General features: G+C 38.9%; 1 protein-coding gene across 1 annotated transcript in view; it reads left to right on the top strand.

The window, feature by feature from the left end:
• The window catches only part of Hormad2 (HORMA domain containing 2), a 74,716-nt gene extending 73,311 nt beyond the window's left edge, over positions 1–1,405 (top strand). The window contains exon 11 of the mRNA XM_078039625.1: positions 546–1,405. Coding sequence (XP_077895751.1) covers positions 546–650 — 105 coding nt within the window. The 3' untranslated portion in view covers positions 651–1,405. The remainder of the gene's footprint in view (positions 1–545) is intronic.
• Positions 1,406–24,851: the final 23,446 nt, after the last annotated feature.

Genomic DNA, 24,851 nt, shown 5'->3' with positions numbered 1-24,851 from the left:
CAGGGTCGAACCCCCAGCCCCGCACATGCTAGGTGAGTGCTCTACCGCTAAGCCACAGTCCCAGCCCTCAACTTGCTTTGAATCAATAACATATTAGAGGGATCTTTCTTAATTCATTAATCTGAACATATGATAGAAAAAAATAAGACTGTATCTCTGCTAACTTAAATAGGGACTTAAATTATGGCTGTCTCTAAAGCAATCAATGCTCTAAATCTCTCCTAACCCTGAATTGCTCCTAGTTGGCCCCACACCTTGACAACTCTCTCTTGAAGAGTTGAATGTGCTGAATTCACAAGAGAGATCCAAGAAACTGTCCCCAAAACTGGCTGCCTCCAGGAGACCTCAACTCCTGAAACTTGTAATACCAGACTCTGATACTGGCAGTAAGGCCTTCATGCAGGGCCAAACCAACCCACAGGAAAGCAGGTTTGGATCCGTTATGCAGCTTGAGGGATTAATTCTTGGTCTACCTGTCTTATATATGTCTTGTGCAGATGTCAAAATCTCTGCTGAACTGTGTCTTTCTCTGGTGATTCTCACAGATTCAAAGAATGAATTTTGTGTACAGTCAGCAAAGTTCTGAAAGCTCCAGGAAGAAGAGGAAGGTCAGCGAACCAGTGAAAGTCTTCATCCCTTACAGAAAATGAAAGTTAGATGCCTTCACTACATTTATTTTAAATAATTTTATTTTGCAAAGATATGTGTTAAGTATCTTAGCTGGAAAGTAAGATCTTATCACCAAAACCTTTTTCTAAATTTGTTACTCAACTTCTTCAGTCAATTTACTGTTAAGCTACTGAGTAGGATATGGGTTCACTTTGCCTCGAATCTCCAGGGCTGCAACCTGAGTTAGAGATAAGACAACCCTTTTATTTGTAAAAGAACCACAACAGCTATAAGCTGTTGTTCCCAAAGGAAAGAAGGGTTTTCTTTGTGTAATTAAACTATCCAGGTATTTAGACTACTCTGAAATGTTTTAACTTGTTGTAACCTGTATGCTGGAATGCCTCTATAGCTTTATTAAAACTCTCACAAAGTTACATAGGATATGTGTGGTGATGCTTAGCCAGGTGTGATTTGTGTGTTAACTTCAGTCATGAGGTTGATCAGCTAAGTGTGGACCAGCATGTGCTCTCCTTGTAAAGTTCCTCAATTCTTACCCCTATTCTGTTGGCCAGTCCAAACCAAGGGACATGCTATAATTCAAGTGTCTGTCTCCCTTTTAAGGCCTATGTTAAATATTTCCCAGTAAATACTTTAGTTTATCCATCTGTAACCCATAAATGATGCTATTTGTCCCCTCCTTAATCTGGAATAATTTTGATAGACTTAAAGTATTATTTCTATTAATGGACAATTTAAATGTTAAATGTATGTGTTTTATAGTTAAATAAAACCAAAATGCAAGGTATTTTTTACTCGTTTTTTTTTCACATTGTATAGTGTCTTCACTTAGATCAGTGTGTTTTCTTCAAATGTAAAGTATAGTGAGGCAATCAGCACCTGAAGTGCTTATTAAGATATGGATTACTGAGCCTGCCTCATTTCTACTAAATTAAACTCATGGGAGTTGGATCCTGTGGAAAATTCTCAGGATTTTAATGCACATGAAATAATTGAGAATCTATGACCTCTGACCCAGACTAAAGAGAGCCTCTGGGCTAGAAATACACAAGTACCAGCAGAAAGCCATGTGTTACAGTAACAGGGAAGAAAATCCAAGGGAGTCTGCCTGTCTAGCACCACCCCTTGCTGGACTCTGACCATCCAGGGCAGCCTACCAAGTGGGGCCTTGATCTGGGCTGAAGCACCAGGACCTGGGGGGAGGAGGGTAAAGGGAGTACATTTTCCCTGCCCAGTATATTAAGTGGATTCATGTAAGCCTGCTCTGCCACTAAAGGAGAAGGAGGGAAAAGGTATTGGGTTTATTATATCCTTGATAGAATTGTAGCCTGAGTCACCATAATTTCTTTTAAGAGCATCACATAAAGAGATTAGCTGTCTAGTAGAGGGATTAGGTTTGTTTTGTGTCTCTCCAGAGAGCAGATCTAAGACCAAATTGTCGAAAGCTACAGGAGGTCAATTTGGCACAGTAGAAGGAGGAGCTTTTAACTTCACAGGTTGTCAAAATTTTTAAATAGGCTACCTTGTGAGGTAATCATCATACCTTCACTGCAAGCCTTTGAATACAATGGAGATTTACGGAGACTCTAGAGTCTTTGACCTGGCAAAGCAAATTATATAATCAGTCAATTTGGATTTCAGAAGGAACCATTTTATTTAAAGGGGGAATTGAGTTCTCAATCTTTACTTACAGTTGTAAGATTGACAAATCCTTTAAGTCAAAGTCTAAAATCTGTTTCTAGAAAATTTCTGTAGTGATTTTATTATCTGTTAATACTCCTCTCCCGATGGAACGGTTATATTGCTGCCAGTGGGTGGAATGTGTGTTTCTGATGCAGCATGAGGCAGTAGAAAGAAGTTGCTGAGCCTGTGCCTTTGGCTGGGCTCACAGGGAAGGAGATTTGTTATCAGGAAGATCTGAGAAACATGAAAATATGAACTAGCTGATTTTATACAGCATAGCTCATATATGCAACCAGCTATCAAGATCGGAGGGTATTCAATTCCATTTACCAAATGATTTATTAGAAGGAAAGAAATCTTTTCTATAGTCGATCCATTTCTGTCCCTAACAGAATGATATGAATAAACACAGGGAGCTGGAACTTCCAAGAAAAAAAAAAAAAAAAGATGACCTAGGCCCCGAGCTGGGTAGCCTGAGCTGAACCAGACTAGCCCCTCCCTCACCCTGACTGTGCTTGCTTCTTCAGCACAATTATAAAGATTAGATGACGATAGCTTGGAAACTGGGACATTGTTAAATTAAAAAATTATGCAGAGGAAGTTTGAATTTGGCTGTTTGGGGTTTTTCTGTCTTTACAGAAAGTTAGTCTAGCTGGAAAGAAATGGGTTAGGCTCGTGATTGCCACCAGCCTTTGAAGCCAGGCACTGAAACCGCACCTTCATTTCCCCTCTTGCAGGTCCCTCTGGTGTCTGGGTTCTTTCATTCTCCAGCTCACTTCTGCCAGGAAGAAGCTGGAAATAGTGATCAATGTTGAAGTTGCATTCACATTAAGTTCAAAGTTACTTTTAAATTTTCACTAACCATTAAAGCCAATTTTCAATGTAACTTAAAATTGTCAATTTATGTATGATTTCAAACCAAACAATATTGGATCTTTAGGGACTTTCATAGATTCTTATAGTAAAAATAATTCTCAGTTATAGTTGTCATTTAGAAATATGACATCCCAAGTAATAAAATGAAATTTATACTGTGCTTGAAAGAGTTAAGGCAAAATCTTCCACACTGTGAATCTAGATTCTATACAAGTGAGAAAATCTAGATTCTATACAAGTGAGAAAATGCCTCTTTAGAAACTATAAGGGTTTTTTAGATAATATTTTAAGTGTGTTTATGTGATTTGTGTACTGAGGTCCTGGCTGAGACTTGATACATAATTTTCCATTTCTATGGAAGACATCAGTGAGGGCATCATTATTTTGGTTTAAAAAAAAAAATAGCCGAGCACAGTGGCACACATTTGTAATCCCAGTGGCTAGGGAGACTAAGACAGGAGGATCACTAGTTCAAAGCCAGTCTCAGCAACAGTGAGACACTAAGTAACTCAGCGAGACCCTGTCTCTAAATAAAATACAAAATAGGGCTGGGGATATAGCTCAGTGCCCCTGAGTTCAATCCCTGGTATCCAAAAATAAATAAATAAGGTAAATAAAAGAGCCCTTTTTTAAATTAGTGGGCCTTTTGGTTATGCAATGGTAAAGTCAAGTTCTAATTAGAAATGGCAATGCTTAAGGGTCTAAGTAGCTAATCTGCTCATATTATGTCCTCTTGGGTTTACTACATCTCTGCAAATAAAATAGGGCTTCATCTTCTGGGAGGGTCAAAGTTGTTGAGATTCACTCTTATAGCTCATAGTTAAACCCTGGCTCACTCTCTGCAGGGGAAACTGGTCCCTGCAGCCTAGCCAGAAGTTGAATTTTAGATTTGCTCAGTAGGGAACCCTGGGAAAGGGTTTGGCCACCTGTGCTGATTTATTCAGCATCTGAGTTTTTCCTGTGTTATAATTTGATTGTGTTATCCCTGAACCTTCAGTAAATTCTCACTAAATGTTTTAGAGTGATTTTTGTTGTTTTGGTGGTGGTGGTACTGCTATTTGGGGCTGGGAGAAAGTCAGGGCTTCACATTTGCTCTACTACTGAGTTATATCTCCACCTTACTCTGGTCTTAACTGTGCCACAGGGTCAGCAGTACAAGGGTTTCTCTGTAGCAGGAGATGTGGCAGCCTAGTTGAAGCAGCCATAAACACTTGGGAGACATTGGTGGAGTGAATAAGCATTGAAGTCTCAAATACTTAAGGACAGAAACCTGATGTAAGAGAGACTTTAAAAAAAATACACATACACACACACACACACACACACACACACACACACATATATATACATATACATACATATATATATATATATATGGCTGTAGATGGACACAGTACCTTTATTTATTTTTCTTTTATGTGGTGCTGAGGATCAAACCCAGGGCCTCATACATGCTAGTCAAGCACTCTACCACTGAGCCACAATACTAGCCTATAAGAGAGACTTTTGAGGAGTTCTTATTTGAATGTTTCAGCACTCCTGAAGGCTGGAGAGGTCTGGGACATATAGCTTCTGTTAGGATAATTACTAATGGGCTCTAGGATAAACAAGCAAAGTTAATTTTCCATCTTCCTTTTAACAAGGAAGTTAAGAACAAACTTGAGCTACCATTCAAAACCTGACTGCCATTTTGTAGGAAAGTTATTTCACCTCTCTGGCCCTCAGTAATCATTCTATAAAATGTGGATAATAATGGTATCTGCTTATAACTCTTTGGAGGACTAAATTGAGCAATTCAAGCAAACTGCCCACCATTCGTTTAGCCAGTGCTCCACAGATGTCCATCATTATTGCTATTTTTTTAAACTCTCAACAAGTCCTCTTCTACTGTAGTCTCCAGGAGCTTAGGATCCCTGTGCTGCTTTTTGTCTATCTAGAGTTACCTACATCAACATCTTCTCCAAGCACTTGACTTTGCCCGTGTTCTCAGCACCTGCCCACTCCTTTTTCCCAAATAAAAATTCCCTTTCTCTTAACATAGCTTTTAAAAGGAAAACATCAAATTATGCTTAATGAGCTGCCCTCCCACATTTGCATTTTAAAACAGAAGCTTGTTAATAACAAAAATGAGTCTCACTTGGGACCGCCATATAAGAACAGACTGAATAAACAGAGGGAAGAAGAAACTTTAAAGAGGACTTTGTAGCTATCTTCAAATAAATGAAGGGCATGAAATGCAGGGAACCACAGATACATTCTGTTTTGTTGCAAACAGCAGAACACAGAGCCAGTGGAGGAAGTCAGATAGGCAAATTTGGCCTTGATATTAAAATATTTCTCCTCCATGCTCTAACAAAGTGCCTGGCACATGGAAGGCAACCAACATTGTCCTGTTTTTATTAGTAATTAGAGCTGCCAGCTGGTGACTGCTTCGGGCTGTAATGAGTTCCCACCATTAGAAGTGTTCAAGCCTAACTGTATAGAATGTTTCCATTTGAACCAACTGAATACTAACCTTCTTCTGGCCATAAATTTCTATGACACTTTTATTAATGGTAGAATTTCAACAGATATTTTGGAGCAAAGAATATTTCATAATTCTTTCTTTCATAATTTCCAAAAGGCAGTGAAGTGGTTAAAACTGAAGTCTTGGAATTCAAACCCTGGTCATCCTATTTACTTACTGTGTGACTCAGGGCAAGTTGTCTGTTCTCTCTGTACTTCAGTTTCCTTAGCTATAAAACGGGATCAATAGTAGTGTCTTTCTCACAAAGTTATTGTGAGAGCTAAATAAGTTACTGTAATCCAGGTGGAGTGCTTAGAAGAATGTCTGACACACACACAGAAGATTAATGTTCAGTCAATGTTAGTTATGAGGTATTATCTGATACCCTTACCTTTTCTAAGCTTTTTACATCTTTTTAGTATGTGGAGGCACATCATCAATAGCATAATTGACCCTGACCTGGTTTTTTTCCTGAATCAGTTGCCAACCTTGGCCACTGTGATGAACCAGTGAGTGCACTTTCGTATAAACTAGTTTTAAAACTGTACAAGCAGGAAGAGGCTGTGATATGATATGCAATTTACAAAGGATCTCTGATGAAACACAATCATGGCTGTGGACACCCTTATGGTGCTATGTGCCTGGCAATTGGAAGATACCCAGTAAATATTTGTTCAATGAACAGATGAACTTGGCATGGTTCTTATTATTTCCTACATTTTATTTACTTAGTTTTGATTAGGTAATACATTCACATGATTTTAAATTCAAAAGGAACAAAAGGATATATAGAGAAAAACATTCCTTCCCCTGTCCCCTAACCGTCCAGTTCCCTTCCCCACAGGTAACTATTACAACCGCTTTCTCATATATCTTTCCAGAGCTATTTTTGGCATAAACAAGGAAACATGCTTGCTTACGCACATTCATTTCTTTCCCACCTTTTTAAACAAATAACATCTTACACTGCTGTAGGCATAATTATTGAAGTGGCCCCAAACTTGAGGGTGAGCGTGGGTATGCAAAGGAGGAATTAGAAAAGAAAAAGTTCAGAAGCAGAAATATCAACCATAGACTATGACTAGGCCCTGGAGGGAGGGAGAGAGGGAGAAGGAGAGAGAGGGAGAGAGGAGAGACCTAGAATACATACACACTGTGACTGTGTGGGTGTGTGGGTGTGTGGGTGTGGTGTTAGGAATTGACCCAGGGCCCATACTTGCTAGGCAAGCACTCTACCATTGTGCTACAACCCCAATTCTGGATTAGTGTACTGAGGAGATAGATAAAGAATTGTTGGAGGCTTTTTAAAATTACACTACAGTAACCATCACTACAATCAAGATATAGATCATTTCTGTCACAGCCAGCCCACCCTCCTCAGGCCTAGGCACCCAGTCCTCTGCTTTGTCAGAGTTATAAGTCTATTTGAATGTGGTGGGATCTCTACTTAGCATGGCTAATCACAGTCAACATCCATGACATTCGCTTGGCCAAGCAGTCTATTAAGCACCTACATGTGCTCATTCATTTAATGAGCACAACCAATTGTATCAAGTTCTATTGTTAACCCAGTTTCAGATGAGATAGCTAAGACATAAAGTGAAATCACTTGCCCAAAGAACAGCTAGTAAATATCAGAGCCAGAATTTTGAAACCAAAACAATCTGCTTCCAAAGACCGTTTATGGAAATAAAGACACTCAAGTCCCAACAGAAAGACTTCACTACTATTCAGCAAGATGGAGGGGGGAATCCTTAGCAGGGTAATATAGAAACAACTTGTTCAGCAAACTTCAAGCATGTTTTAAACAGCCAGTAGTTTTTCTTGATTAGTGGGCAGAATTTGACTTCATTCCCCTGCTTTCACTTGCACACCAGCCACGCTGTTTTCTTCTAAGAAATTAAAACATTTAGAACTATCTCTTTATGTTAAAGAACTGGTGTGGTCAGGGTATTACTAAGAACTACAACTATCTCTGCCTATCTATGGGTCCCAGAATATGCATGTCATTCTGAAACCACAAGGAATGTGGTTAAGTCCCCTGGTCACATCTCTCTCAACAAAGATTTATCCATTTTACTGTTGACTCCAAATAGCTTTTCTCTTGGACTAAGATGTTAATTCACAGTGATGCCTACTAATGGGCCTTCCCTAAAGAGCAGCCTATTAGAGAAATTAATTACATGAATGTTCAGAAACTTCCCAATCTGATGAAATGGCTCCCCAGCTATAACAATATGAGAAGGAAACCATTGACTTAAATCATAATGGAGATAAGTTCTTAACAAATGAAATGTAGTTTGCTAAGATAACTATAGACACCATGAGAAACAGGATAATGAAAATGTTACTAATGGAACCAATATTCACTCTCCAATGGGGGTTTATTAGATACATATCATATTTTTTTCAAGTTTTTTGCCTATTAACTTTTTAAAAATTGTTTAAAATTTTTATTAGTTATACATTACAGTAGAATGTATTTTGACATACATACATGGAGTGTAATTTCTCATTCTTGTGGTTGTACATGATGTGAAGTTATACTGGTCATGTATTCATATATGAACATAGGAAAGTTTTGTCTGATTCATGCTACTATCTATTCCCATTCCTCTTCCTTTCTATCATCCTCCCCTGTTCCAATCCAGTGAACCTCCATTCCTTCTCCTCCCCATTGTGAGTCAGAATCTGCATATCAGAGAGAACATTCTGCCTTTGGTTTTCCAGGTTTGGCCTATTTCACTTAGCATGATAGCCTCTAGTTCCACCCATTTTCTGGCATTTACTAGAGATTTGTCAAAGTGTGGATTTTAGTCTTAATATTATTTTATTTCATTCTTCTTTTTAGCTGAGTAATATTCCATTGGGTATTTCGCCACATTTTCGTTAACCATTTATCTATTGAAGAGTATCTAGGTTGGTTCCCTAGCTTAGCTATTGTGAATTGATCTTCTATGAACATTGACATGGCTGCGTCACTATACTATACTGATTTTTAGTCCTTTGGGTATATGATGAGGCATGGACTGACTGGATCTAATGGTGGTTCCATTCCAAGTTTTTTGAGGAATCTCCATACTATTTTCCAGAGTGGTTGCACCAATATGCAGAACTACCAGCAATATATGAATGTACCTTTTCCCCGACATCCTTGCCAACATTTATTGTTACTTGTATTCTTTTTATTTATCTATTTATTTTAGTTTTAGATGGACATATACCTTATTTTATTTATTTATTTTTATGTGGGGCTGAGGATGAACCCAGTGCCTCACACGTGCTAGGCAATCACTCTACCACTGAGCCCCAATCCTAGACCTACTTATATTCTTGATAATTGCCATTCTGACTGGAGTGAAATGAAATCTCATTGTAGTTTTAATTTGCATTTCTCTAATTTCTAGTGACTTTGAACATTTTTTCAATTACTTGTTGACCATTCATATTTCTTCTTCTCTGAAATGTCTTATTCAGTTCCTTTGCCCATTTTTTGTTTGGGTTATTTGTTTTTTGGTATTAAGTTTTTTGAGTTCTTTATATATCCTGGAGATTAATGCTCTAAATGAGATGCAGGTGGAAAAGATTTTCTCCTATTCTGTAAGCTCTCTGTTTACATTCTTAATTGTTTCCTTTGCTGTGAAGAAGCTTTTTAGTTTGATACCATCTCATTTATCAAATTCTTTATTACCACTGTTATTTAAGTCCTAAGTTTCTAGATTATTTTCAACTAAAACCTGGGGATTAGATTAGATAACTTTTGGCTCACTTGTTTCTCTTTATGGTCCATTTTCACACTGTGAAAATCTCCAGAAATGGCAATAGCTGAAGAAGAAGATAATAGCAGAAGATTTTGTTAGGGCTTGTGCTGGTAACTGACAATCCACAAATTCAATGGTTTCTAGGCAGATTGTGGGGGATAGTACATAGCAGGGTAACATGGAGAATTTACTAGAGATTTGTCAAAGTGTGGATTTTAGTCTTAATATTCTTTTATTCCTGGACAAGTCTTTAAGCTTTCTAGTCCTTTGTTTCTTTAGCTGCAAAATGAGGGTAATGATGAGCTGGGGATATAGTTCTATGGTGGAGCACTTCCCTAGCATTCATGAGGCACTCAGTTTAATCCCAAGTACCACAAAAAAAAATATGTATATGATGGTGAACCCACCTCCCACCCAGAGGTTTCATCAAGCAGGAAGTATAAATAGTAGGTTGTAATATCAGCCTATCCAAGCCTGGCACAGTTTCTGGGCTCTAAGATACCTGAGAGGATGGATAGAGAGGTTTAAAATGGGGGAAACCAGCCCATCTATCAGTGAATCTAGGAAAGGCCTGATCCCCAGGAACCAGGGGAGAACAGACCAGTTCTCTATCCCCTCCCCCAGGCATTGGGGTTACTGTGGAGCAAAAGCAAGATTCATCTGAACTTAATTCATAGTTAACTAAAACATATGCTTCAGTTAGAATCAACAGCCTTTGGGATGATGCTCAAGGGGGAGTTGTTTTTATTAATGAAATTCATTCAGGATTATAGTATATAAAACAGTCATTGACATGTTATACACTCTTTGGGAGATTATGGTGATACACAAAGTATAAAGTGACTTAGAACTAAGTTACTGAGGTTGCATGATGATAAAACACCTCTCAAGATCTTGCTATTGCTTCTTAGAATGGATAGGCTAAATAAAATCTAACAAAGTTCTAGCTAAAAGTCATTAGTCTAACAGTTCTGATGGAAACTGTTCAACCAATTCTGCAACCAAAAAGATAAACAACTTAAAACTGCCAGGTATCGGTATTATTGTAATATTCCCTTTATCAAAAACCTATAACTGAACTTTATAGGTAAGAATTTACAGTAAGCAGAAAATACTTGGAAACTTGTCAGTTAAGGTTTCCCATTATAGAAGAACTTCTGTTTGTAAGCTTTTAACCCTCTAAAGTCAGAAAAAAAATTTAACTTTCATGGTTAGTTTCTAAGGAAATTATATGAAGGTCATGATAACCAGAATAGCCTCAAATTGTCATTTCTAATAGGACATAAGTCTCCTAAGGAAAAACAACCTGCTCTTTTTTTTTGGGGGGGGGGGTAATATAAATAACAATAAAAATCTAAAAATTCTCAACTTATTTCTAAAGACGAGAGTTAACTAAATCACTTCAAAGTGATTTCATTTCCTGCTGCTCCCCTAACCTCCTCAAAATTGAGACTATGACAAATATTTGCATAGGTTTATTATTCACATTTAATCATGAATAATTCACTTTGTACAGACAGCTGGGTAAACAAACGATTTGGAATTTCCTTTTTCTGGAAGATTCTTTATTGACTGAAAGAAACCGGAATCAGTAGTGATTTTTATATGCCTTTTCAGTGCCATCCTGATCTCTCTCCCCTAGGCAGGATATTCCCTCCCCAAACTTTGTGATTTTTTTTTTAATTCTTTCTGTCAGTTCTTGGATTACACTTCTCCAACATAATATTTTTATTTAAAAATAAAAAATTGTCTCATTCAGTTCTGTTGTCTGCAAGATAATATAAAAGTATGTTTCTCATTTTGCACACATTAGGATTTTTTTAAAACTATGGTTTGCTTTTGTGTGGAAACTCTATTAACAATGGGAAAAGATCCTTTCAAATTCATGCTGCCTTGTGATTACATCCTTCATCTTTTGCTGTCATTCATTAACAATTTCACAATTATTTGAATATCTACCACAAAGCCAGTTTTCATTTCCCTCTACTCCTCCTAGGCCTACGTGAGGAAGTGAAACACGTATCACTGAACACAGGTTTACCCAAGGCATTTCAATTCCTGGGCAAGGGGGTAGAATTTACTAAAGTTAAAGGATCCTTCAGGGTCTGTGAATGTCATTAATCTAATTGTGACAGTACAGCCTGTGGTGGAGAATTAGGCTTTCCATAATTCAACTATGACCAAATGGAGATGGGGTACGGTTTATCCTTGGGAAATCCCTGCTCTTTGTCATATCCTAGCAAAAACCTTTAAGAATTTTAGTCACCCACCAAGTGTCATACATCCACTGTATTAGTTGAGGAAAAACATAGGAATAGGTATATATGTGTCCTGACTTTAGTAATTCACATCACAGAATATGAATGTTCTAGAAAATATGACAAGTAGCATCCCAGAGAAAATTAACCATAATTTGACCAAATTTAAAAAGTAATGCTTTCTCTACATAGCAAATATGTAATACTTACTATATGTTGCATGGTGTTTTTTTTTTGGGGGGGGGGTACCAGATATTGAACTCAGGGGCATTTGACCACTAAGCCACATCCCCAGCCCTATTTTGTATTTTATTTAGAGACAGGGTCTCACTGAGTTGCTTAGTGCCTCACTTTTACTGAAGCTGGCTTTGAACTCAAAATCCTAAGCTCTTCATCTATATTAACTCTTTATTCTCATAACAACCCTTTGAGATAGTTACAGTCTTTATCCCTACCCTACATATGAGGAAATTAAGGCATTGAGAAATGGAATAATTTGCTTAATATCACCACAGAAAGTGATAAAACCAGAATTTGAACTAGGCAACCTTTCTTCAAAGACTGTGCTTTTAACTACCAGCAGAGAATAATATCTGCTTATGGTAAAAAGTTTGGAAAATTATTAAAAGCATTAAAAATTACCTGCAGACCTACCACCTATTTTAGAATATTTTGTATGCAAGCATTTAGTGGACTATATCTCTATATACTAACTTCCTGATTTGTTGTTGTTAATTATACCTTGTAAACATTCTTCCATAGATAAAGATTAATTTCATTGAACACTCAAACCATTTTCTTGGTCTGCTTCATAAATACCAGCACAGTCAAGTTTGGAAGCACTTATGATTAGTAGGGTAAGGCAGGGAGTTGCCAATTTGGCAGATGTCTTATTTCCCCCAAGTTCAAAGAACTGCCCTAAAAATAGAGTAAACATAACTTCTTTTAAGCAACCTGAAAAAAGTGTTGTAGCCTAGAAACAGTGTGCCGTTTCCCTTCAAAGCATTTATGTCCTGTCCACTTCTTACTTCTTATTGTTCAGCTTTCTGAGGGGTGAGATGGGGCGGTAAGTCTTGGTGTGAAGAAAAATGTAGGCTAATCAACAGGAAACCCAAAGTCCTTGATACAGCACAGTGGCCTCTAATTTTGGCTTGGTATGGTTGCTTTCTCTTTCTTTGATAGATGTTGCAATACTAATAATGATAATAATATTTTGAAAAACATTATCCTAGTAAACAAAACTATTACTGTCTGCCAATACATTAAAGAGCAGTCTCTGAAGCAAAGACAGTAGTGATCATTGCTATGGCCATTTACAGCTTTTGGCCAAGTCACATGCCATCCTGTCAAGAGCCAAAGAGGTAAACAACACAGTCGGTGCTGACCTAACCTCAGAAGCACTCTTGGAGCACAAGGAAATTGGCTTGAAAAGACTTTCTCTTCTTTCTTCCTTGTTAATTGAATATCTAGCTCTAATTAAAAAGGCAGACAGAAAACAATATTCAAAAGGGAAAGTTAAGGAATGACACTCATCTCTGGGGAGGAAACAAAAAACAATTGAGTCTTGAGTCTCGTGGAGTCATTAGAGACAGGGCTGCATTGACCTGCCCTCTGTCCCAAGCTGTTTTGCCCTTTCTTCAGTGAGAAAGTGGAGAGGAAAAGCAAGGGCCAACCTTCTCATAGGGTCCTCTCTGTGAGTTACTTCTGTATGCACATAAATTTCCACAGTAAGTACCTTCTGGAGTTTGATACAACCTAGTCGCTCTTTCAAACCTCTGTCCAGTGTTCTAACTTGAATTGTGCTACTTGAAAATCAGGTACATCTGGGTTGCTAAGTCAAACTGAACTTTTCTTGAAACCAAAACTCACTAACTTGAGTTAAATCCCTAAATCTCTCCCCTATTCTCTTATTTTTCCCTTTAAAATTCCCTTTTCTCCATTTCTCTCAGTCCCTGGTCCTAGGTGCCCTTGGAGAAGTTTGAAATTTAAGATGTGGTACCAGGCAGCCAAATGGATAAAAGGAAATTTTTCTTTATCCTTAAAGCTAAAGTCATCTCTCTTTGTTTCAAGTATTTTGAAAACCAGTTCTAATTCTTTCTGAGTCTTTCCCTCTAATCTTTGGAGAATGACAAGGCATTGGGAGAGGAAACTAATTAGCTATTTCATCCACTGACAGCTATTGAAGGTCACCATTCAATTTACCAATCTTGCAATTCCAAAGAGACTCCTCCTAGGGAAGGGTTGAAGATTTGGGGAGTAGTGAGTGCCAAGTACCAGACTGACAGTCTTTCTTCAGAGAAGGCTTAAATAGATAATAGCAATATATCTGGATGATATATAGTCAGATGCTGCGTAACAACATCTCAGCCAAAACCAGACTGCGTATACAATGGTGGTCCCACGAGATTATGTCACCCAGTGATGTCGTGGTCATCTCTGTTTGCAAAAGCACACTCTATGATGTTCACACAACAAAATTGCTAGTGACACATTTCTTAGGACATGTTATTGTCATTAAGTGGAGCTCCACAGCCAGGAGAGGCTGAGTCAGCTGCCCCAGATCACACAGTTTATGCAGGAGCCAGGTCTGAATGCTGTGCATGTGTCCTGTGCCTTGGCTATCCCCTCACCCTGAGTCTTGCTCCACTTCTTGTCCGGATCTACTATGCAGCTCTACTATAGCCTTAGTAAACTGCTCTCAAAGACTGTCTTTCTCTAAGACATACTGATCAGTTAAACAAATCTATTAAGTAGTTAGTGTTTGACTTTGGGACCCTTTACCCTATCCTGAGGTACCCCCTCTTGAAGCCCCTACTACTTGTTCCTGCCCTCTCATGCTATTCCTCTCATTTCCCCAGGTCCTCCATAGACCACATTCCACCAGGCCTGCTCTCCTGGAAAACCATTTGGGACTTGAATCTACAACTTTTCTCTCAAAATTAAAGTCACTTGCCCTATATCTCATCTCTCTTAAGTCTTCCTAGGGGACCAATTTGTACTAAGAGACTACAAGAGAGCAATGACCATATTCTAGTACCCCAGGGCCCTCGGTTCCACTTATTAGTTATGTGAGCTTGGGACAATCCAGCCCCCACCACCCTATGTCACCTATAAAATGAGGATCATAATTATTTACAGATGAGGAGCAAGTAAAATCATTTGGAATGTTATCATCCCAACTACTTCCTTCTCTCTCCCCACACCCTTCTATTACTCCTAACACACATTTCAGGGCAGTGTCCTCTGTCCTACCCAGAGGACTGCAACAGCATCCTGTCCAGTCTCCCTGACTCTAGACATGGTCACCACTACACCTTTCTCCATGAGGAAAAGAAGATAGGATCTTTCCAGAGTATAAGCTTTTCCAGGTTTATTGTGTGCCTAAAACCTGCAGCAGCTCCCAGGACCCCAGGTTAAGTTCAGAAACCTTGACATATTCGGAAGTTCTGCACACTCAGGGCCTTGCTCACCTCACCAGCACCCGCTATGCAAAGCTTCTGGCACATGCTGCTTCACCCCTAGGGCTTTGAGCAGACTCTTTTCCTACAGCACTCTTCTCTCAGTAACCTTTTCCAACTTGCATTCATTCTTCAGATCTCAGTGTAAGCATCATTCCCTCCAGGAATGCTTTCTGAGTTGAATCAGATGCCTTCCTCTATGTCCCTTCCTGTCTTTCTTCTCCTCTTGCACACAGAACACACAGTAACTGTCCTCTCCTCCCACAGTAGAGGATAAGCTGTGGAGGGGAAGGAAACAGGGAGCTCTGGGCAAACAAGTAAGGAGTGAATGAATATTCCTGGCACCTTTCCTGGAACATAGAAAGTGCTCAATTATTTTTCAGGTATGTTACTCTTACTTGAAAATATTTGCTTTTTGAAATCCCCACCCTCTTCTTTGCATTTCAAAACCCCTTCCAGTATTTAATGCTTCAATCCAAATAAGAGAATACTAGAATATTGGGTCTAGAAATCCAGTATTTTTCAAAGGGGAAAAGGGACATTCATACAGTAATAACAAAAATATACTATAAGATAAATTAGCATTAATGCTAACAATCTAGCCCCCACTACCCTATGTCACCTATGTAATACTAATACGACATATGACGGTATCTCAGTTAGGTCATAAAATACTCCTATGAACTAGATTGGACATATATTTTACAGAGTATATTAGTTATAACTCTAAAATTGAAAGCAGCAGAAACAAGCTTGAGTTAGCTTAAGCAAAATCTAGAGAGGAAAAAAAAGGAGGTGGAGCATTTGTTATAACATGCAGGGTTGTATCATGGAACCCAAGCGCGTAATTGGTTTTTAGTCAGAGACTGGAGCTAGAAACCACAAAGCCTTTAGAAACCCAGAGTTTCTGGGGTTTCATTTCTGCTTCTCTCCACACATATAATCCATTCTTCTTTTTCCTCTTAATGGCTCTTTCTAATACCTAGTCCTTTGGTCAAAGATGGCAGCACATGGCTCCAATGTCAATAGTTACAGACCTGGCCACATGAAGAGGCTGGCAGGCAGTCCCTCAGACCCAGGTGCAAGTCCTCAGAGAAGATGATCTTATGGGTTCAGTAGAGGTGTCCACAATGACCAGGGCAATAGTGGGAATCTATACCACACAGGGGCCAATTCTCAAGATGGATCCATTAAGTGGGATGAGAGAAAGGGAAGGAAGGGAAAGAATTTTCCCAAGGTCTCCTACAAAGAGGTAAAGGGCCTTTTTTGAAAGCAAACAAGCCATAGGTGGAGAGTCAGAGAGTCAGAGTCAGCTGTGCTCAAATGTCTGAAAATCGTGTTTTTCAACAGAAAATTAGAAATATTGAGATTAGGTATACTTTGGACATATGGATCAAAATATGCATTCTGCAGTGCACATTTACTTGGCATACTCGGTACCCATTTATAGAAATGAACCATTTGGCAGCTTCACAAAAGGGACATCCAAAGCTCTATGGAAACCTTTTGCCAGAGCTTAAAATTAAATTAAAACAAGCTTATGTTTTAATCCATAATGAGAATTAACCCATTAAGTTTATAAAAGTCATGTTTAAAACTCATTGATAATTTCAAACACTTATTTGTAATTTTAAAATTTATTTTATTTAAAATGAAATTTGAACTTTAACAGTTATACTTTTTTTGGCCCTGTTGGTTTTAAACTTACTTTTAAGAATTCTGTAGAATCTTTTAAGAGGCAAATGAGAGAGTAGAATTTATCTGGTTAGTTGGGTACCACTGAATTTCCCCTTAGCTTTTGGGCCTTCTTCCCATCTACCTGGGAGTCCTCATTGTCCCTATATGAAACCCTGGTGTTCTGAGCAAGGGTACTACCTGGTTAGGAAAATCTCTGATCTAGTCCAGATGGAAAAATGAGATTTGGAGCAATGGTTCACAAACCTAAATATACAGAAAGTCCTGGGGAGCTTTTTAGAAATGAAGGTCCTCTTGGGCTGGGAATATAGCTCAGGGGTAGAGTACTTGTAGCATGCAGGAATCCCTGGGCTTGATTCCCAGCACTGAAAAAGAATAAAAATAAAAAATGCTAATAAATGCAGATCCTCAGGCCCTACTTCCAGAGATGAATTCAAGGAATCTACATTCCTTCCAGACAGCCCAATGGGTTCTGATACAAGAGCTCCTCCAGCCCAGTCTGGTGAGAACTTTCCACGCCAGATCACTGGAGACAGAACAGTAACTAAGCCCCAGGTTCCTGTTATCCTGTTCAGTGCTCTTTCTACTACATTCCACTGACTGTCTAGCCTCTCATTGTCAAAATATAAACTTCACTATTTAAAAAAATAAATAAGAATTGACCTACATTGAATGGACAAATAAAATGTGATCTAACCAAAGGATGGAATATCATCAGTCTTAATTTTAGTTGTGTTATTATTATTATACTAATAAAAAATAATCAGGGGGTGCTAAACCAATGAGCCACATCCCCGGCCCTTTTTATATTTTATTTTAAGACACTGTCTCACTAAATTGGTGAGGCTAATTTTGAACTCATGATCTTTCTGCCTCAGCCTCTGGATATCACTGGGATTACCGACCAGCATGACTGCACTGGCCAATCTTAATTTCAAGAAATAAATTCTGACACATGCTGTAATATTGATGAACCTTGAGGACATTATGCTAAATAAAATAAATCCTACATAAAAGGACAAATAGTATAGGCAAATTCAGAGACAGGAAATAGAATGAATGGTGGTTGCCAGAAGCTAGGGAGAAAGGAAACAGGGAGTCAATGTTTTATGGGTACAGAGTTTTAGTTTTACAAGATAAAAACAATCCCAGAGATGGGTGGTGGTGTTCAAGGTTGCACATGCTAGGAATATATTTACTATCATACACTTAAAATGGTAAATTATATATGCTACCTGTATTTTGCTACAATTTAGAAAAAAATTTGTACTTGAAGCAGATTTCATTTATCATTTTGTAGATTGAGAAAATGCATTTATAAACCAGTCAGTTGCTAAACATTCTATTCACCCAAATACTTTAATTCCTTTAATTGTATTGACTTCAGCTGCCCCAGAATGGTTATCTCTGCAATTAACTGCCACGGTACCACCTCACAATGCTATGATGAAATACCCATGTGCTCCTGCTCACATCTCAGCTTAACACCTGCTAAGCAGGTGACAGCAGCCTTAATATAATAAGGCTGAGGTCCTTGGCTCATGCAGATTCACCCTGTGTGCAAGAAGTGCAAAAGGAAAGAGGGAAGGCAAAGTGGAGGCAGAAATTTTGGAAATTTTGAAAGTGGCTATGAGCACAATGAAGCACCAGCCAGCCAAAAATGTTAAGACTGAAAATGTCAGTGTGATCCTTTAGAGAGTTGTCATACTACAATTTCCTAGAAATCTAGAGGGACACATTTAAAGACAGTGAAGAACCGAATGGAAGTAACTGGAAAAAAGGCTGGCCCCTACCTCTGAAAGTCCTATCACAATGGAATCTTAAGAAAGAGCAAAGCTAAAAGTCACCCCAAAACCCACATGTTGTAAATTCAAGGTGCTAGGTGGGAACTCAAATTTCATTCTTGGTCATAAAATGTAACATAAGGGTTGGGGGGTATAGCTCAGTTGGCAAGTACCTGCCTAGCATGCCTGAGTCCCCAGGGGAAACAAGGTACATACTGGATTGCTTTGAGCAAGAAAGGAAAGAGAGGAAAGAGGGAGACAGGTCAGTGCCAGCTTTTGGGGTCGACAACGATAAGTTTGCTTGCTCCTCTCTGAGAAGTTTATCTGGTGGTCCTAAGTTTCTGTCATTGGGCAATTTTCCAAACTCTGGGGAAGTTACTCACAAAGAAGAAGTCAGCTCCAGACAACTCGTCGGGAAATGTGGAGAGTCAGTGCATGAGTGGTTTTCATACTAATCCAGGATTTATTAAAGCTCAGAAAGCAAGCAGAATTTTGCAAGTAGAGTCATCAGCATTTCAATAGAAAGGAAAGTTTCTCTCTGAAAAGTTCTGAAGGAGGCAGGCAGCCAAGGCTGGGAAGAGTTGGGGACTCCTCTGTGAGCATAGTGCTAGGGCTGGGGGACTCTGGCAGTGGAACATTCCATCCTTTCTAAACCCTATCACCTGCTTCTAGGGTACAAAGTTTGCACTTGCATTAGGAGGAATTGGACGCCATGATCTAATAGAGCTAACTTTTCCCTTTTTAATATGGACTACAGGCTATCAGCGGCTCTGCCAGTTACTAATGCTATGAGAAAGATTTAAATGCCAAGTGGCCTTCACTTTATTACACTGATGGCTTATATGGACATTAAATTGTTTTAAGTCTACAAAGGTAACTAAAGAAATTCTACATGAAGTCATTTGTAAATCTACATACAGTCAACCTTCTGTATCCATGGGTTCCCTAGTCTGGACTCAACCAATTACATATAGAAAATTGTAATTAGGTCCATGATGGTTGTACGTATACTGAATACATACAAACTTTTTTCTTCATTATTCCCTTAACAATGCAGTATAATAACTATTTACATAGCACTTACATTGTATTAAGTATTATAAGTAATCCAGAGATGATTTAAAGTATATGGGAGGATATGTTTAAATTACAGGCAAATACTAAACCATTTTGTAAAAGGAACTTGAGACATCACAGATTTTGATATCCAGGCTGGATCCTGGAACCAATTCTCCATGGATACCAAGAGACAACTGTATACTTGTGAAAGGTGAGTAAATACTTCTGAAAACATTTTTGCTTATAGCTCTGAATTTTGATTTGTCTCTTTGTCCTGGTGTGGTGGCACATACCTATAAACCTAGTATCTCAGGAAACTGGGGCAGGAGGATTTTAAGTTCAAGGTCAGCCTCAGCAATTTAGCGAGTACATGTTTCAAAATGAAAAGGTTTGAAGATGTAGCTCAGTTGTAGCACACCCTTGGATTCAATTCTCCAACACCAAAAACAAACAAAACCAAATAAATAAATAAATAGAATATTTATGAAGTAAACATTGTAGTTTAGATAAATCATCTGTCACTGCCCATCTTGATTTCCAAGGATGTTACATCAAATGGATTGTTTTCCCTTAGTTTAAAAAAAAAATCCAATAGTTCTGCAGCTGCCTTGGGACTTTATAAGTATTCCTTTGTTTTAACCAACAACAACAATTTTAAAAATGTTTTTAATGTCTAAAAACAATGGAAGACCAGATTGCCTCTCTTTTTTGAGGAGGAGGATACTGGGGATTGAACCCAGGGGCGCTTAACCACAGATATATATCCCTGGCCCCTTGTAATTAAATTTTTTATTTTGAAACAGGGTCTCTCTAAATTGCTTAGGAGCTCCCTAAATTGCTGAGGCTGGCCTGGGTCTTGCAGTACTTGTGCCTCAATCTCCCAAATTGCTGAGATTACTGGTGTGTGCTACTATGCCCTGAGCACAGCTTTGGCTTGAGTTTAATGAGGGACTAGTTCCTAAGCATATGTTGATGCTGATTTTAAGTGGCCAACTCAATGCACAAATCTTGTTGGAGGAAGGTTCCATGCAAGGCACCAAATGGACACCACACAAGGAGGGCCTGAGCCCTGCAGAGGGTTGTCAGCATTCTGGATACCACAGGGTTTCTGAGCAGAGAAAGGTCTGGCATGGTGCAGGAAAGCTTCATACAGGAGGTAAGTATTGAGCAGTATTTTAAGGGAAGGTCAGAGTTTGGATACTTAAAAAAAAAGAGTAAGGCAGGAAGAATATTTCCTACTGGGAGAAGCAGAGATACAATTGGCTTAAAGGTATAAGAATAGAGGAGGGTTCTGTGACAGAAAATGTACCAGTATAGCAGGATTCTCAGATAGATCTGGAAAAGTTTCAGGACAAATTATGAATTAAAGGTTTGTAAACACTTAGAGAATCCTAACCCTTAAGAGTCAAGCACAAGTTCACCAAGAGCTAGTCATTTCCTGTTATTTCATAAAATTACTAGTCTAGTAAATTAGAAGATGTAGAGGGGATTCTGGCTGGAATTCTTGGCTGGAATTTGGTCTTTTCTAATATAAAGTTTCTCTCAGCCTGTGGAAGGAATAGAATGGAAGACTTGGTGTTCTATTATGCATCATATTTCTGCAGGGCATCTGATATGGGCTGCAATATTCTTGATAAAAGTATGGTAAACATCCATCCCCAAAGAGTTGGTGATGTATCAATGGTAGAAAAAAGGACAGCCCAATGTTGACAGTGCTCTACATTTGGCCCATTTCTTTTTTCCCTCTTCATTCCTGTTTACCAATAACATAAGGATACACACAGCATATACATCTATCAGAGTTTCAGATGATACAAAACTAGAAAGAATCAATAAAACATATTCATTGACATATCAAAAAATGATCTTGAGCTATGCATGGTGGCACATACCTATAATCTCATAAGCTCAGGAGGATGAGGCAAGAGGATTGTGAGTTGAAAGCCAGCCTCAGTAGTTTAGCAAGGCCCTAAGTAATTTGGCAAGACCCTCTCTCTAAATAAAATATAAAGTAAAGGGGCTAGGGATGTTGCTCAGTAAGTAGTTAAGCATCCCTATATTCAATCCCTAGTACCAAAAAAAAAAAAAAAAAAAAAAGTCTTGCTTGCTTCTTTTTAGCAGGAACTGCCAACTTCCAGTAACTCACCAAAATAATGAACTCAAAGGGAAAGAGGAGAGGTACTCCTCTTTCAAGCATGTTCTCTAGGCCCTCTAGAAAATATGGAGTATAGCCAGGCACGGTAGCATAGATCAGTGATCCCAGCTATTGGAGAGACTGAGGCAGGAGGATTTTGAGTTCAAGGCAAGCAAAGGCAGGGGTGAGATTAAGGGAGGAGGGGAAACAAAGAAAGACAGGCAGTCTACAGGGAATTGTTTATTAGGCCACATGCATGTGAATCTACAAAAAAAAAAAAAAGTGATATCATAGACATGGAAGGAATGGACGTTGTTCGAAAAGGAACATCCCACAACCATGGCAAAACTGGAAGTCTACAGTATGACCCAGCATGCTGTTGGCATAGCTGTAAACAAGTTAAGGGCAAGTTTCCTGCCAAGAGGATTAGTGTGTGTATTAAGCACTCTAAGAAAGAGAGAAGGAAGCAAAAAGGCACCTGGGTTCAACTGAAGCACCCACCTGCTACATCTAGAGAACACACTGTGAGAACAAATGGAAAAAAGCCTGAGCTTCTAGACTCTAGTCCCTATGGATTTATGACATAATCAGTATAAAACAATAATAAACAAAAAGACCTCTGGACTGTCAAAAGCATTTTTAAAAGATCTTTCTGGGCTAGAATGATAGATAGAAACAAGCAGATGTCGTATAGTAGGTATAAATATAAAATACCATACCAAGGGATAAACTCTTAAAATCATTTGAAGAGATCTATATGCGTAACAGTTGATGTGAAAAGAGACCAAAGGCTTTTAATTGCCCACTATATGACCCAGCAGTGTAATGTGCTTGGCAAAAAAAATATGGTGTTTGTTAAATAAATCTTGTTCTCATAGCCTTTATTTCAACCAATCTTTATTTAGCTCCTAACATGTTTCAGGCACTGGTTGGGGCAATGAATACACTGGATAATGAGACATGAGTTCTTGCCTTCACATAGCCCTGTAGCTTAGTAAAGAAGAGAGACAGGCACAAGAAGAAGGAAACAAACCCATAAAATCATAAAATACCATGACAGGAGCCAGGAGGGACAAATGAAGGTGTGAAAGAGAGGGATAAGGGCTCCAATCTTCACAAGGTGGTCAGGACAGGCCTCTCAGAGGAAGCAGCATTCAAACTGAGGTCATACAAAGAGGAAGGAGAATCACGGAGGCAGAACTTGCCAAGGGTCAACAAGTACATTGGCCCTGAATCAAGAAGGAGCCCAATGTGTTCTTCAAACTGAAAGACCAGAAAGACTGACTTCCTACTGTGGCCACTAGTGTCCATTCTTTCAATGGTAGAGTTCTGTCACAGGGCTGCTAGGCTGCACTGCATGTCACAGCCTCCCTTGCAGTGGACTATGACCAGAGTTCTCAGAAGTGGAATGTTAACAAGCTCTCTGTGTCAGGAGCCGGCCCTTCAGAGGTGAGAAAACCCTCTCTTCACACTCTTTCCTTTTGAAGCTGGCTGCATCTGGGTCTTGGCAGCAATCCAGCTTGGACAAGAATACTTCATGGAAAAGCAGAACTCACTTGGAAGGGGCTTGGATTGCAGAATGACTGCAGCAAACAGGATCCCTGCTAACCTGGATCACTCACCTGGGACAGTTCTTGCAAGAGAAAAAAAAAACATTCTATATTTTTTAAGCCATTGAATTATTGCTATTACCTGATTTTATCTGATCTAACCTGATCTTCTACCTAATCTAACTGCTATAGGAACAAAGGAGATACTAGTGCCTCCAACCAGTGCACAGTCAGAATACTGCATTTAGTTCAGAAGGTTCCTTATTTTTAAGAGATATTGATAATTTGAAGCATGTCAAGAGGGTAGGAGTAACAAGGAGATGCAGGAGTGTGAAAATCAAGGAGAATCTGTTAAAAGTGGTTATTTATTCTGGAAAAGAGATTTCTCTAGGGTGGCATAATGGCTGTCTTCAAACATTAAGGAAGAGGAATGAAGTTGAATTGAGATAGTTTAGCAGGACTTATTAGTGGTTGGGATTTATAATGAAATAAATACTGCTTCAGTGAAGGGAAGAGGGGTGGGGTTCCTGGGAAAAGGCCAGATTTCTTTGAGTTACAGAAGTTTCTCCTTGGCATTATCTCCAAATGAAGACTGGTTTCCCGCTGGTGAGGAGATATTGTAAGGGTGATTCTAGCATCCTTGTGGGGAGCCCAGTGAATTATAGTATTTTAGGTAGAAGGTAGTAAATAATGCAGTTTGAGGCCAGGTCATAATGAGAACTGAATGTCTGTTTGGATCGAATCCTGGAGGCAAGGGGAATCTTGAAGGTTTCTGAGCAGAGTAGGAACATGCACAAAGCAATCTGCTAGGAACATTGCTTTGGCCAATGGAGGGAGAAAATTGTTCTGATTGTTATGTCCCATGTTTGTCATTTGGTCCTTGTATTCCCTGAACCAGTAGTGATTGAAGGAAAGCCAAGAGTAAAGAATATTGATATTTTCTCATTCTTGAGATAATCAAAAAAACGTTTATGGACTTGTATTTTGTTTTTAAACTTATCTTCCAAGATAAATGATTCTTTTATTCCAAGGAACTCAAAGTACTTTACACTCTAGCCTCATTTATGCTTGTCACATATCTGAACTGCTATATCAGGGGCAAGATGGTCAAACCTCATCTCTCATGATAAGGAGAAGGGCTCATAAAGAAGGGAAGTGAGTTGTTCAAGGTCACAGTGAGTCAATGGTAGGGCAGGATCCTTGATGGAGTTCTCCCAACCCACACTGCCCGGAGCCCATGCCAGGGGTGCCCTCAACTACGCATGTCTCCCACATACCCGAAAAAAACAACCTGAATAAATATTCTTTCCAGAGTTGGAAATTAATCCACACATTTAAGGTTTGATCAGTTTCACTTTGCAGAGGAGGAAAGTGAGTTTCAGCAAAGGCCTATCTGACTTGAACCCAGTCCCTGGTGTTCCTGCCACTAGATCTTATCATCCTATTTACCCATAAAATGG

The sequence above is a fragment of the Ictidomys tridecemlineatus genome, chromosome 2, assembly GCF_052094955.1.
Source record: "Ictidomys tridecemlineatus isolate mIctTri1 chromosome 2, mIctTri1.hap1, whole genome shotgun sequence".
In the NCBI taxonomy this organism is placed as follows: domain Eukaryota; kingdom Metazoa; phylum Chordata; class Mammalia; order Rodentia; family Sciuridae; genus Ictidomys; species Ictidomys tridecemlineatus.
Note: the sequence above shows the minus strand (reverse complement) of the source record. Positions and strands in the feature narration are given on the sequence as shown.